This window comes from Malaclemys terrapin, chromosome 6, assembly GCF_027887155.1.
Source record: "Malaclemys terrapin pileata isolate rMalTer1 chromosome 6, rMalTer1.hap1, whole genome shotgun sequence".
In the NCBI taxonomy this organism is placed as follows: domain Eukaryota; kingdom Metazoa; phylum Chordata; order Testudines; family Emydidae; genus Malaclemys; species Malaclemys terrapin.
The window spans coordinates 132,268,294-132,284,310 of record NC_071510.1 but is presented as its reverse complement, the minus strand read 5'-3'; the positions used below and the strand labels follow the sequence as shown (position 1 = coordinate 132,284,310).

Here is a 16,017-nt window from a genome sequence, read left to right as displayed (position 1 = left end):
ACAGCAACTGAAACAAAATTCTTTCATGTCTTTGAAACTTGCTACCCTCCGAACAAAACATTCACAGGAACACCGCAATAAATCTACCTTGGCAACCACTTCCTTAGGGATCCAAGGAATCAGACAAGGTGCATTACACAGCCTGGGTGTGGTTAGAATAGATTAAATATAGGTCATTTACTCCCAACCAAGTTACTGACATTCATTTACACACTGTACAAAATGACTTCTGCCCATAACGTGGAGAGTTTGTTGACATTCTTATCGTATTTAAAAAACAGACTTGAAAACATCTTGTTGTGCCCCAGTCCAGCCCACATTAATGCATGTTCTTATTACTGGCTTATTACTTCTTCCCTTGTGCTCCCTCCCCTGCTCCTGTCTGTTGTTCGAAAAACCTGCTGTTGTGTTCAATTAGACTGGAAGATGTTCAGGGCCAGGGCTATCCTTTCACTCTGACAGCTCGGCACCTAGAGCAACGGGGCCCTAATCTTTACTGGAGGCTCTAGGTAACCCAGTAGTTATGTGCATAAGTAGCCAGTTTTAGTGCTCATACCTCCTTAGCACCCATGGCCTCAAACATCTTCTCGAGCTGCACTCTCAGCTGCTGAATGTTGTTCATCAGGATGCAGGGCTGAAGGAGGCAATGGCAAAGTCTTGTTACTGATTCGGGTGACAACAGTATTTGTTCTTTCACTGGCATAGCCCCCAGCATGTAAATGAAGAGGAAGGGCAGATTTCAGTGCTAACAAAGCTAAGGAGGAAAGTCCCTCTCTCCAACCGGGAAAGGGGGCAGCTGCTTGCAGACATGCCAATCAGTGGTTAAGGGGTTGCTCCAGTAGACAATTGGCTGATCCGGTAGACAACTGGCAGCTGCCCTCCTGCAAGAGTCCATTCTCACATCACCCTCTCAGCTCTGACCTGTGCAGATCTGTACTGCATACAGATCATAAGGGGAGGTGCTGCACACCGAGGTGGCCACTCCCAGCAATTCACACATCGGGGGGGAGGGGAATTTATCTGCTCAAGCTACCCCTGTTTGCAATTAAGGGACTCTATACAGCAGACCCCAAACGTCTCTAGGGTGGGACTCCGCTAGGGCTGAAGGGAGAAGGGATGCACTGATGTGTCTCTGGCTGCCTCATTCAGAATCTCTCCTCTGAACACAGTGCCCATGGAGGCATTGAACTGACAACAGCATCCAGTAGGAGTTTGGAGGATTTGTAGTGTAGAGGCTGAGATCGGAAGTGGCATTAATCCTAAGGGGATGAGATGCATCTTCTGTTTTAAGTACCCCTGATGTATGAGCAAATCCACCCGCCTACAAGGGAACAGCTCCCCACTGGATCAAACAGTCAAACACCCATGAATGATGAGCCTCTGCTCCAGTAACACCACTGATGAGAGTGCCAGACTGCCAGTTGAGTGGAAGCTTTTCTATATAGGGGATTCGATTTTGCCAAACCCTACTTCTACCAATCAAGGGGTTTTCTAAGGGTGCTTCCCAATTGTCCATATATAGGGAAACTCCTGCCTGATCTATATGAAGTAAGGAAGGTCACTGACTTGGGTCTTGAAGAAAGGAGCATCTGGCAGACTGACTGCATTCTAGGTCACAACAGTGTAATGGCTTGTCTTGTTTGGACCATCCCTCTTGAGCAGAACTGGGGGATAGCGGTGTCCTAGCCCCGTCTGCTGTCATTCATGGTTATGTCTACATGATGGGGCGTGCAATGGGCATTTTCTTCCCAAGATTAAGCTAAGGTTTCCACCACACTAGCCCAGATCAGATGTGGACTATTTTGGCTTCACAGTCTCTTTGGGGTAATTCGCTGCTGTTTGTGCGTGCCATTAGCAAAAGAAAACTTTGGGAATGAAATGTTAAGTTTCCCCGAACATGGATGGATGCCAATTCTATATGTATCCCTGGCTATCAGGTTGGGTATAGCACAGAGCACTGTTCAGAAACTACAGAAGATTTGAACTATTTGTGATCACCACAGGTGGAATCCATTTGCATGCTGTGGTCTTTACTTCAAGAAAATGGTGGGAAATTATTTCTTTTGAAGAAAATAATTATGGGTAGAAACAATGAAACCATATAAACAATTAGCACTTGCAGCAGAAAGGGGAGAAAGACTTGGTAAACATGAAAACTGAGTGAACAACATTAATCTTTTTCTTCCACTCTCTTGGGGCAGCCGCAGCTGCATTACCTATTGAACCGCACAGGAAAAAAATACACCAACTAACGGCCCTGAGTGACACCTAACGATCACTCCTCTGTGATCCGAGTCTGACTTCTCTGGTGCCATGTCCCGACAACGTCAAGGACAGAGTCGGGATTACATGAGCACAAAAAGGGAGAAAACCCATTTGCTAAGAGGAGGCTGGAGCATTCCCCTGGCTTCACTAAAGAAGAGCGTCAAGAACAGCATGCAACAAGCATCCAGATTTCAGACACAGAGTTTTATTTACCACCACCATGAATGACCTAGAAATGGGGCTGAACAACAAGTTAGTTAGAAGTAGGGGATACTAAACTGGGAAGTGTTTGCGAAAACCAAATGGGATACAGACATGGTACAAAGATCTACAAAGAGTGCCCCACACCCATTTCTTTTCATAGCCGTAAAACAAGATTTAGACAATAGGGTTGATGCCTCACTCCAAAGGGCCCTGGAAAAAGGTGACAGCAGCTGTCATAAGCAGTTCCCCAGGTTCAGAATGAAAAGATGGGGAGAAGAGTCCAAGCCCCAGCACGTCAGACAGAGTCTACCTTGGCCATCACCTTGTCACGTGGCCAAGCACACCATGGTCCATCTCTTCTCGCTACAATTCCATGTGCGGCTGCAGCCTGGGGAGGGAGGGGATCACAGCAGAGTCTGCAAGGTGTATGCATCTGGAACATTTATTTCCACCTCCTTAATGGAGAGCAAAACCCTCTGACACGGGTGTGGTGGGACTGACACACACCAAGTGCCCAATTTTATTTTATAGGTGAGCAAATCAAAGTTAACGCCATAAAACGCTTGGGGCTTGCTGACATGAGCAAAATGACGAGGTTTATGGCTTCCCAGCTGCAGTACGAGGACTCCTTTACCTGCTATTTTAAAGCTATTGCAGAACGGTTCAATGATGCCTGGGTTTCTAAAGGGGGGCGGGGGGGGAAATCAAATGTTACTCACTAGTTTCTCCTTGGAGCAGTAGGACTGGAAACACTTGGAGAGAATGTCAGCGTACTGCATCAGCACTTTCCCAATTGTCTGCAAAGACAACAGTGAACAATGATATGCTCTCCTCTTCCACTGAGAAAGGCAGGATGTTTGCAGGAGAACACGAAAATAAAACCAAACCAATAACTTCGAGTAGACAGGATTCGCCAAAACACTTAGCTTCTGTTCTTCAGGGTTCATTAATTTCATTTTTGGGTGGCTATTTCTTTAAGCAATTTTTGATTTTATGCAGAGGTCTGAAAATCAGGCTTTTTAAGGGCTCTCTCTCTGTGTATACTGTAATGAATAATCTCTTCGTAATGTTCCTCACTGCACTTTAACGTAGTACTGTTTCAAACAGCACTATGTTAAAGCGGACTAGGGACCGTTTAGTGCACAGTAGCAGGGTCTACATGAACCAATTAATGTGCAACACATTAGCGTGCTTTGGAAATCACACCCCTGTGGTGTGTGTTATTGCTCCACAGAGACAGGCCCTTAGATACATGTAACCATTTCTGGTGTTTACTTGAGAAATGCCAATGTTTTCTAAATTTTTATTTTATTTTATTTTTTGTACAGGGGGTGTTTTATCAGTGTTTATCGGTTAAAACCAACAATAAGAAGCCCTAAAAGTACTTTAAAGTTCTCCATACAATTGAAGGCCGATGAACTAGTGCTGTTACCTTAGCAAACCTCCTCATATAGTGAGCAACAATCTCAGGGTCTGGACACTCCAGCTTCTTAATGATCTCAAAGCTCTGATTGAGCTGTGTGAAGACATCCACCACCGAGCAGGAGAATAGAGCATGCTCAGATGTTTGCTGGAACTAAACAAAAAACACATACGGTAATTTCTGAATGTCTTGAACTGATTTGGGAGAGGCAGCTGGTATTTCCCGGGTATCTGTCCTTTCTCTACTGTGTGGGCACTGGGCAGCTGCAAAGCAGAACACATTCACCCCAGAATTAAGGAAGGAGTTTTCAAAGGGGCCCAAAGAAGTTTGGCACCTAATTTTCAGTGGGCTCTAAGGACCTCTCTCCCTTTGACAATTGCAGTCTAGACCAGGAAGGAATATGGCTCAACACCCGGGAATGGCAAATACACTGCGAAGACCTTTCATGAAATGCATCATTTGCTTGTTCGTTTAATGAGCTACATGGAAAAGAAAACACAGATTTTTTTTCAAATGGAGAAATATAAATGAGGGCTCTCATCCAAATTCAAACAGGCTATGTACATCACAGCAGAGCCTTCTGGGAGCACTCGGTGAGGTTAAAGAATAGCTGGATTAAGGTCACTTTTACTGTCACGGTTAGACACGTACCTAGTTTTATGTATTTCAGTGACTTATCTCACAGGCATGGGGATGTGGGAGAATGCCAAGCCTCTTGCCAGGGCCGCCCAGAGGATTCAGGGGGCCTGGGGCAAAGCGGGGGAGCTGCGGCTCTTGTACTCATCCGGCGGTGGTCTGGGTCTTCGGCGGCCCAGCGGTGGTTCGGGTCTTCGACAGCCCTGCAGGGGCCCCGCAAGCCCTGGCCCGGCGGTGGTCTGGGTCTTTAGCGGCATTTCGGCAGCAGGGGGCCCTTCAGTGCTGCCAAAGACGCGGAGCGACTGAAGGGCCCCCCGCCGCCAAAATGCCGCCGAAGACCCAGACCACCGCCGGGCCAGGGCTTGCGGGGCCCCTGCAGGGCTGTCGAAGACCCGAACCACCGCTGGGCCGCCGAAGACCCTGATCACTGCCAGGCCAGGGCTCGCGGGACCCCTGCGGGGCTGCCGAAGACCCAGACCACTGCTGGGCCGGGGCTGCCGAAGACCAGGGCTCGCGGGCCGGGGCCCGGGGCCAACTGCCCCACCCTCTGGGCGACCCTGCCTCTTGCTGACACAGATTAGCAGCAGCAGTGTATGTAAATGAATTGCTCTGCTCTCCCTATTAGGTTAAAATGGGTCATGAAGACCTGGGGACAAAGTTTCAAGATAAAAGAGATTCCCATTTGTTCAGTGAGCTAAAATGGCTGTGTCCGCATTCAGGCTTCTGAATTTGCTGTGGTAATATTTGGTTCCTGGGCACAGTAATCCAGCTACATACCCCATCTTTCTTATCTCTCTCCAGGGCTCCATGCAGGAATTCCAGGGAAACATCTTCATTCTCATCCAGCCACTGCATCACAAATTGCTCAAACCATCTGCCGCGGGGAGAGGAAGGAGAGCAAGTTACAGTGTGAAACACAGCCGCCGCCGCCGGGGGCCTACTCACAGCTACTAATCTTGTGGCATTCCCACCTCTCAGCACTGATGAGTCTTTCAGTGATTCAAATGCCTTCAAGAGAGCAAAAATCCTGGCATCCCTCTCCCCAGCTTTATTGGTTCCATGTATTGCCAGACAGCAGCTGAACCCTCCAGCGAGCCAGGCTGAAAGCTGATTATTATCTGCCTGGGTGCCCAGCTGGCTTTCCCCAGGGAGGATCTGAAGGGCAGCAGCACCCGCGCACCCAGGTGTACTTACACGTGTGCCCACACTGCTGCCTGGGCAGGAACAGGCCACAATCTCGCCTGGCCCCCGCACACTGGATTGTCAGTCAGGGCCCCTCATAACCACACGCTTCAGCACAGTTGCTACCATTTCACCCACTTGGTTCGTTCTCCCCTGCACTGTTCCACCTCTGCTCGTGCTCTCTCCCTCTTCAGTAGCTTGGTTCTGGTTTTGCTTTCAATGTTTTTACTCCTTTTTCTCTTTTCCTGTGTGTGTGTAACTAGCCCTCTCTCTCCGTCCCCCCAAGAGCCGTGTGCTCACTGGGCTAGTGAGACTTTTACCAGTGGCTCTAAGGAATTTAACCACACATGCTTCCAGGGACGAGCTAAGGGATTCAGGTATGGGAAGAGAAGTTTGCTGTGTGAGCTTGCAGCTCTCGCTGTGGGATCTGCATTAGGGACATTTGCATAAGGAAAGAGAGAAGGAAGTGGCTTCCCTGGGCCTCCTGCCATTTTGTCTCCAGGTGCAGGAACATATTTTGGAAGTTGGGGGAGGGAGATCCCAGATGAGGCAGTTTTCTCCACCCCAACGCTGGTCTCCGCTGCCCCATACCCTCCCTAGGGTAGCCTGGCATCCTCTCCCCTGAAGGCACAACTGCTCTCCAAGTTGGATCCAGTCTGTTAGACTCTTTGGCATGCTAAGTCATTAACAGTCTGGGAGAACGCTCGAGTAACCAGAGCTCAATGACTGGTTGGTGGTACTATACTATCCCCATAGGAGACGCCGGCCCGTACAGGATCAGCAGTGCCATGGTGACTTCTCTCTTGTGAGAGTGCAAGTGACTTTAGTGCATATGAAAGGGTCCAGATGGACCCACCCTAGAGTGGAGCTCTATGAATCCCAAGAACAGGCCAAACACGGGCAAAGGAGAACAAGCTTCCCCACCTCCCGTCCTGGAGAGGGGAGAGGCTAGCATAGCAGGATGGAAAGGGCTCTGGAAACTGAGCCTGTTAACAACGGGTGCCCTTGTGTGCCAAGGAGGTAGCTTTACAATGTGGACATTTATCCTCTTGGAACTGGACTAGACTCTTAACTCAGTGCACCAGACAGCTGCCAGTACTGATGTGCTGGATCGGAGCCAGAGAACAGGAGGAGAAAGGATCTGTGTCCCATCAGCAATCCCTTGAGCTAGCCAGACCCCGGTCTCTAGCTGTTTGAAAGCATCAGGACAATACAGAGGGGAGGTTTGCGGCGGTGTTTAAGAAGCAGCATAGCATTTAAGGTTTCATCTGAGTTAAACGTCTCTCTAGAGTTCATTACACAGCTCTTCTATATGGAAGTATTTAAGTACTGCAGCTGCAGCAAATCTCACTTTCATATATTACCAAACAGCATTCACAAACAAGGGAAAAAGGGGCCCATGTGTGAATTCAATCCATCAAAGGTGTATGATATGAGCTTCACAATAGAGTACGATCTTCTCTGAACAGGCCATGGAGCTCATTCAAATGGTGCTAATTATGGGCTGCTTGAATTAGCAAAGAATGTGAAATAACGTGAGAGACACGAGAGCGAGACAGACAGAGAGAGCGCACAAACTCAGAGCATCCTGGGTAGCCTTAAATACTCCTAACACCTTGGCATATACAGCACACCCATGTTAATATTGGAAATTGTAACTGACACAGTGTTAAATGCCAGCAGCAGCCTGCCTGCACCAGCACTACCCATCACAGCTGTCAGCCACGCTGATCTATATTAGCAATGATGGGAAAATTTCCCTCCGAGAGACAAGGTCTTTCCGTGTTCCAGTGAAATTGCTTTTGACCTGGCAGTTCTGAGGCTTTGAGAGTCATGGTTTGTGCATGGGGTGCAGGGTTTGAGCGATGTGTTGGCTTTTTAAGTAATGAGAGCGCTTTTTAAGCCACGACTCTTTTATTTACAAGAGACTCGGGTACTAAGGAAACAGAGGTTGTTTATAAGAGAGCAGCTACCAAGTCTCCCATCCCTTGCAGAGCTCCTGAGGGGCAAGCTGCATGCTGTATTGGACTGCTTACTGCCCCAGAAAGTCACAGCTCAATGAATGACATAGGCTGTTTGCTACTTACTAATTGCTGCTTATGGCCCAGATCGAGGCAGAATTGCCTACTGGTTATCCCTTACCAGCCATTGCTTATTGCCCCTTTGACATTCACTTTCCACTCACAGAAGGAGGTAGGGGCACTACAGAAAGTGTACCACATGCAGTGGTGAGAACACAAAGCCATTAACCATAGATGGGATGCATAATACTTCCAGCATAATGGCTTACAAATTCACGGTCGTTTAGGTGTTTTGCGGTCTAGCCAGAATGCCTGGCAAAAAGGGAAGATAATTTTGGGGAGGGAGGTTCTTTTAGTGTATCAGAGAGGTAGCCGTGTTAGTCTGGATCTGTAAAAAGCAACAGAGAGATGCATCCAACGAAGTGGGCATTCACCCATGAAAGCTTATGCTCCAATACATTTGTTAGTTTTAAAGGTGCCACAGGACTCTCTGTTGCTTTCTTCAGTGTAGTGTGCTCTCCTACGCCATGAATGGGAGCAGTGTCTTCTGGCTGAATGGAAATTTCCTATTGTCGTGTGTTACAGATCTAATGCAAGGCAAAGGGCTGCACTTTCAGCCTGACCTCTGCTTCTCTGGCCAGAATGTTGCAGACAAAATGAAGGCATAGATGCCTAGGTACCTGGCTGCCTCCATAAGTCAGGTACTAAGACATCTAAACAGTGTTTTCAACTGAGCATGCAAGTTACAGGGGTGAAAACAGAGACTGGGTTTTCAAGATTGGGCCAAACAGGTGCACTCTAAGTCACGATATCAAAGGCAGAAATGCCTTCTATGTCCAGAGACAAGTTAGTCTCTGGTACAATCATAGTACTTGATGTGTGCTAAAGTGTATAATTTAGGAAAAAAACATGCTATATTAAGCATTTTGAAAGGACAAAGAATAAGAAGTTCATGCTTTTGGGAATTAACATCTTCCATCTTTCTGCTGACTTCTGAAACGGACAAGAGGAAGCTCTAATGTTCGACTGCTGGCTGTGTTTCTACCCTGTTTAGGAACTGATGCTGGGTTGTTGAAAGCAAGGGGAGTGACAGATTTAACAGTCAGCACTTGGAAACCTTGACTTCATTTTCAACCTAACCTCAAGGCCATCAGGAATGGGTCAATCGGAAGCATTCTCTCCCCCACTGCCAGATACGGGGTAAGGCAAACGGGTCTGAGCTCTGTCTCCTGTCCATTCTGAAGCATAAGAGTCGGCTCTCTGGACGGTGGCGTTTTGACTGGTCTCAAAGAGTTTACTAGGTTTGAATCTGAAGCAGAAAACGTTAAGTATCTTCTGTATTTAATGAAGTTGCACTTTATAAAATAGCGATCATGCCACTGTCTGAAGAAACGAACTCATTGCTATGATTAGCCCCAGTGGTATTTCTGAAGTGGTGGGTGTGGGAGCGCAGACAGCTAAGGGAGATGGTTGAAATAGTCATTAGATGTATTTGGTTACATGCTTAGTGTTAAATATTAGCACTGATCAGCAGCAGAGGATGGTGGAGACTGCACAGTACAACACGATATTAGGAGCTCTAGAGAGAGATACTGCATAGACCGAGCCAGCAGGTTAGATCATTGAATACTACTGCTTAGTGACACTTGGGTCACATTTTTCGCCCACAGATTGCAGAGCTCCTTGGGAAAATAGCTAAGCATCATTATCCTTATTTTACTGATCTGTAAACTAAGACACAGTCCAGAGAAATCAAGTGACCTGCCCAAAGCTCGCCGACTCAGAGGCAGAGCCAAGAAAGGAAACCAGGCCAGTCTCCTGTCCACAGGACCAGGCAGCCTCTCATTGCTCTGCTGATCTGTTCCCAAGGCCCACCGTTCAGACTGGTTATTAGATCAGGTCTGAGGGATGCCCTGTAGATAGGGCATGCTCAAATTGTGTTCACCTGAGGGCCGCACTGACAGCTTGCTAGGAGCCCAAGGGCCATGCCTATAGCTTAGATGGCACATGCCCTCATTTTTAATTCCTTAGTGTTGCGCACAGAGGCTACAAGCCCCAGCAACAGGCCAGGCTGCTCGGGACAAGGTGGATTATTGCAATCTGGGACCTGTAGTCACCAGCAACTACACAGCTATTAAAGGGCAGAACAGACACACTGTATAACTGTGATCCTCCCTGGAAACCGACCATGTGATCCAGGCTATCTGCTTTGCCCCTTGTTTAATGCAGTATTTCATGCTGAAACGCATGGGATTCTCCCAAGGTGAGCCTGCTCTGAACCAGCTTTGCCCTTTGCGGGACAGATTTATATCAGCTGGATGGGCTTGCTCACCCAGTAAATCAACCCCAGGAAACAAATTACTCAAGTCAGACCCTTTGCCACCTCTACTGAAGAGAAACGGCATCAGTACAGAAAGGAGGACAGAAGAGCTCCGGGGAGGCGAGGACCTAAGTGAGCTCCTTGCTCAGGGACGGTGTCATTATTGAGGTTAATCTAAACACAGCTGCACTGCTTTACTAAGGAAGGGGCCTATAAGAAAAAAACGGCAGCCCCTAGTAGGAGCTCCAGCTTCTGGCAGGAATTGTGGGTGGCCACTCGGTCAGTACTTGGAAGCCAAGGTTTGATAAGAGAGAGTCGAAATTACAAAGCCCACCGCAATGTAACGAAACCACATATTGTAAACATGCCATAGAAATGCCCCCAAATCAAACCTAGGTCCCAAGGTCCAACCCTCTGCTAAATATTTTGGCTCTTGAGACTGAGTTAAGACATACTATACAAGATGAAAAAAATCATGTATGTAAGGAGGAGAGAGACCAATAGCAAGACTAGCTGAGAGAAGACTCGTATGCTTTCAGTATGGTCAGAAAGAAGTGTAGAGGCAGTAAAGGATGGAAAGTAATGAGGACGACTAAGGGAAAGCAGAAGGATCACCCTGAGGAAGGCGTGAGATGGGGCAAGACATGGAATTTATGAAAGAGAATACAACTGACTTACGCTGGATAGTCGGGCACTTTCCCCTTGAAGGCAGGCAGATCGCGAACATACTCGTTGTACAGCCATTTCACTTTGAAGTGCAAATTCATATAGTCTGCACTTTTACATAGTCTGTGCTTCTCATGGTCTGTTGAGAAGAAAACAAGCAGTCAGGTATGTTAAATTAGCATTATTCCAGCTGCACTGGTCTCAGCAGGGTTGCGTACGACACATCTGCAATGAGCTACGGTTCTGGTGCGTGATGTGTACCTAGAATGCTATGACATTTCAGAAATTAGGATTTCTATAGCATTTGGGGGTTCTTTGCAGTTCAGCAGGTTCAATTCTGGAGTAATTTTGCACAGCTCCATCTAACACTTCAAAAATAGAAGAATTTCTGGTTGTCATGACAATAAGAGGAGAATGATTTTGTATGGCCTGTCCTCCTCTTCACATTAGATGCTCTGGATTTTGTCGTCCTGAGAAAGAAATAATACGATTCCTAGACATGGCATTTGTGTTCTCCTAGATTTAAATGATGGTAACAAATATACTATCTTGCAGCCTCCAAGAGAGGAGGGCAGAGAGAGTTAAGTTCTAGGTCTTCATTTGTTAGTGATGTGCTGGTATGGAGGTGGTGTGGATTTCTACAGGGGCTCTGCTAGGCATTTTCATCACAGCAGCACATGCATCTTTTGCCTCCCAGACTCAGCTGCTCAGTCTCTGCAGAGCAGAGGTGAAGGACTAGGATGCTACTGCTGGCTCAGTGCATTGGGGCCACTTCATCATCAGGAAAACATCGTTCTTGTTGGTGCCGGAAGGTGCAGGAAGAAAGCCTCAGGATGAAGCGTCTCTCTTCCTTTCTATCTCCGCCATCCTGCGGTGGCACACAGACAGCGCCACACGTCACAGGGGCGAAGGAAATGTTCTCTGCAGCACTGCTTGTACCCTCATCTGCCCAGGGCTCAACCAGCAATTCCCTCCTCCCAGCATTTCCAGCAGGACTGGTGCAGAAGTCCCCTGGTCACCTGCTCCGTGGGATTGGGCCATTATGATCATTTTACCCCCAGCTGAATTCTTTATACTGGCTGCCCATAAAGCAGTCAACTGGTTTTAAGGCAGTCCTGCCTGTTTGTCAAGCCTCGAGTGGGAAACAACCTACCTATACTTTAACATATCCTTGAGCTTTGTCTTAGGGCTGGTCCACACTAAGCCCCCAGTTCGAACTAAGATACACAACTTCAGCTACGTGAATAACGTAGCTGAAGTTGAAGTATCTTAGTTCGAACTTGAAGGTACTTACCGCGGGTCCACACGCGGCAGGCAGGCTCCCCCGTCGACTCCGCCTACTCCTCTCTCAGAGCAGGATTACCGGCGTTGACGGCGAGCACTTCCGGGATCGATTTATCACGTCTAGACAAGACGCAATGAATCGATCCCAGAAGATCAACTGCTTGCTGCCGAACCAGCGGGTAAGTATAGACGTACCCTTAGTCGTTAAATGTGTTCTGACATCACCTCGTTTTAGAGAGGTTCCGCCATTACCACTTACTGTCACTAGCAGGTGATAAGAGACTTTGCTACTATCTTGGAAAACTCTGCCCCCAGAAACATCCCTATCCCCTTCTTGGATATTATTAAAGATACTTCTCTATCAGACATGTGCTTTGTTTTATCCACCATTGATTCCAAGAGTACAATCCTCTTTCCAAAATGATCCCGCTGCATTTGGGATTTGGAAGCCTTATTGGTTTTTATCTGAGGTGGGCCCAAACTGCAGCGTTTGGTCTGGATCTGAGTTTTCCCAATGCCACAGCTGGTCTGATGGCCAAACTTTACACACGTATGTGACCATTCACTCCAACTGAAGTTGTTTTTCTTGGAAGTGAAGAAAAAGAGCATTGTTATATCTAAGAGCTTGTCTACACGAGGACCTGGCAAGCTGGGATGGGACTCTACCCTGCTGCAGCGTAACTGTCCACGTGCACCAGCTGATGTTCGTTAACAGTTTATAAGAGCGCTTTGAGCTAGTCCTCTTTGAAATGGGACCAGCTGAAAGTACAAATTGTTAACATGAGTCACCAGTGGCCATGTGGACAGTAGTTAGACTGCAGCAGGTAAGTGCGGGGCAGACTCACACCCCCATGGTCTAATTGCTTATGTAGATATGCCTTAGCTTAATTAAGCTATGATATCCTTAGTGCCTAAGAAGGATAGGAGCCCCACCTCAGAGTGTCTGAACTACTGGCCGCCCTCAGTAAAGTGCAGAAGTAAAGATGTATGTAGGGGTTTAGCAGTCAGACTGGAGATGGAAATAGACATAAGTATGCACTCTGTGCCTCTAGCGAGAGGAAGGAAATCAGTGGACAATTAGCACTTTGTTCATTTTGATGTGGAGCACTACAGGGGTTGCCATCGTCCTCCTTGACAGAGCAGAGAGTCATTCCTGCGTAGGAGCAGCTGCCAGCTTATAACACAACTGGATGCATTTGAGATGAAGTGGCTTGAACTGTGAGTTTTTCTCCACAGGTGACAAGGAGACCATACAACTTTCTAAATGACAAGCCCTGTCAAAGGAGAGGTCAGTAGTGCTCGAGATGCAAGACGTGTTACCTCCCTTATGAAGGGTGGATATGTAGCTATGGGAAAAGCACAGGCCATGAGACAGGCTGATCATAACAAAAATCTGATACAGTTTTAGTCAGAAGTTTGGGGGGGGAGGCCTAGGTATCACTTTGTCTTTACGCAACACACCGCATAAGGTGTTGGCCATCAGGACTTACAGCTCTGAAGACACTCCTGGCCAATAAAATGAGACCTTCAGCACAGGAACATAGGAATTGCCACAGTGGATCGCACCAATTGTCCATCTAACTGAGTCTTCTATCTCCAGCTGTTTCTGGGGAAGGCGCTAGGAAAGCCTGCACAAGGCAGGCATGGCACAAGTTATATCTGCTGTTTTTCTGTCAGAAAAGCGTCTGAGTCCACACCATGTGGAACTGCTACTCCTGGGGGAATTCTGCGCCACTGCGCATGTGCAGAATTCATGTCCCCCACAGATTTCTTTGCTTCCCCACAGAAAAATGACTTTCTGACAGGGAAGCTGCAAGTCGCACCACTCCCTAGCTGCACAGGTATATTGTTTCAGGCACCCAGAGCAGCTGGCAGAGAGGTAAATCACCGCAGGGCTGGGGACACCCCAGCCAGTGGCTCCTAGCCTGAGCTGGGATCAGCTGCTAGTCTCGGCTAGGCTGGAGGCAGGAGAGGACAAGACTTCCTTTTCCCCTGGAAGGAGTGCCTGGGACTGTGTCAGAATCACCCACAGAAACCTCCCCAGGCTCCAGGAAGCTCAGCATCCTCCCCTTCTTCCTTCCCCCATCACTCCTCAGCTGTGGGGACAGGGGTCACTGTACAGGGAACTGCTCCCCCATCTGCCCAACCCCCACGCATCTAGACCTCCCATACTCAGACACCCCCGCCGAGCCTCACCCCGTATACCCAGAACCACCCCAGTCCTCTAGACCAGAACCCCACTCCACTGAACCTCGACCCCTGCATCTGGAGCCTCCTGCACCCAGACCCTCTGCCTCAATTTTTAATGTTTTGGTGCAGAATCCCCTCGGGAGTAACTAACTGCTGATCCTGAGGTTCCAGTGGAGGCAGACAAAGGACTCCCAAGGAGCCTTTGCTTTTTTGTTGGAGAAGCGTGCCCAGGGAGCAGGACCCCACACAGGCACCTCAGAAGAGCTGCTGACCCAGGAAGCAGAGGCCCAAAGGGACGAACACCAAAGTACTCAGTACCCATGTGGAGTAAAACCTGAATGGGGCTTGAACTCTGAAGCTGTCTGGCCAAAAAAATCTCACCAAGGTGGCGCTGCAGAAAAATGACATGGCACTCACCATCTTGGAACTGAAAAAACAACAGCACCCACCTCAGATCCAGCAGGAAAAGCGATCCCTGGATCCAAGTATAGCATCAATCGGCCCCCAAAACAGGTCTCCCCAGAGCTGGGGACTTGTCCTCAGTACTGAAGAGATGACAGCTCTGGGGAGAATACTGGAAATGCTAGACAGGTCTGAGTAATGTGACATCTCCTCCAGCAGATCCTTCAGAGAGGTTATGGGGGTCTGCCAAACAGTTCCAAGGGGCACCCCCGTGAATAGGACTGACCTGACCATGCCAAATCAGAGAAGACCTTGTCCTCCTTAACAGCCCTAGGATCTGGGGATGCCAGCTGCTCCAGGATACATCTGACTCTCTCTTGGAGCCTCTTATCTCCCCAATGCAATCTACTGGAGTCACTGGAACCAGAACAGGTGCCTTCCGAGGTTCCACTGGAAGAATATGGATCCTGAGCCATAAGAAGCCATTTTGCCATTTCCTTACTGGGCACTTTTACAAGTGGCATGGGATGTCACATCTTGGCTCAGACCCCTTCCTTAAAGCATTAGGGGCACTCATCATACTCAACCAAAACAGGGAGCACAGCAGAGCAAGAGGAACACCTCTTAAACCCTGTGCTCTCGATGGGTACAATGTCTCAGGCAAGGTCCCAGGTGATCCCAGAGCAGTAGAAATTTGACAAAAACAGCTACACACACATTTTAAGTGAAGGTGACTTACTGTGACTGGAGGCTCTTTGAGATGTAGAATACAGACAGAGGCCGCACATGTGGGTACGCATATACATCATGCACCCGAGTCTGGAGATTTTAGCAAGCAGTGTCCGTTGGCCCGCATGTGCGCAGTAAATCTCCTCGTGCTCCTGAGCGAGGGTATAAGAAGCAGTGCGGGTCGACACCCTGTCAGTTCCTCTTCTAACCACGAATCTAATCAGATCCGCAGCACAGGGGATGGAGGGCAGGTAGCAGAATACAGACAGGGTCCACACATCTCGAAGAACCTCCAGTTACAATAAGTAACCTCCACTACTTCTTCGAGTGCTGGCCCCTATGTGTATTCTACACGTGGGGATTGACAAACAGTTATCAGACCGGAGGAGGGGGTGAGGAAGCCAGCAACAAAGATACATGCAATACTGCAGATCCAACTGCTGCATCTGTAGCACTTAGACTAGTGCATAATACCTAGCAAACATGCTTACGGAGCTCCAGGTGGTTGCTCCGCAGATGTCCTGCATCAGGTCCTCTTGCAGGGATGCTACTGTGGCAGCCTGCACTCTCATGGAGTGGGCCATTATACTGCCAGGAGACAGCACCTAGTCTGTAGCTTTTGATAATGCAGCCAGAAACCCACTTAGAAATCCCATGCGAAGATACAGCCTGAACACGGGATCTCTGTTGTTGTG

The 16,017-nt window shown here is 48.3% G+C and overlaps 1 protein-coding gene across 4 annotated transcripts in view; it reads right to left on the bottom strand.

Moving 5' to 3' along the window:
- Window positions 1-16,017, bottom strand: part of UNC13B (unc-13 homolog B) — a 380,304-nt gene that overhangs the window by 54,921 nt on the left and 309,366 nt on the right. For 3 of the 4 annotated variants that reach the window (XM_054031597.1, XM_054031596.1, XM_054031594.1), the window contains 5 exons: window positions 10,730-10,856; window positions 5,306-5,402; window positions 3,902-4,045; window positions 3,189-3,266; window positions 557-634 (listed from right to left, as the gene is read on the bottom strand). In XM_054031597.1, coding sequence (XP_053887572.1) covers window positions 557-634; window positions 3,189-3,266; window positions 3,902-4,045; window positions 5,306-5,402; window positions 10,730-10,856 — 524 coding nt within the window. Of the gene's footprint in view, window positions 1-556; window positions 635-2,791; window positions 2,858-3,188; window positions 3,267-3,901; window positions 4,046-5,305; window positions 5,403-10,729; window positions 10,857-16,017 lie in introns of all 4 variants that reach the window. The other variant, XM_054031595.1, reaches the window with a different exon arrangement.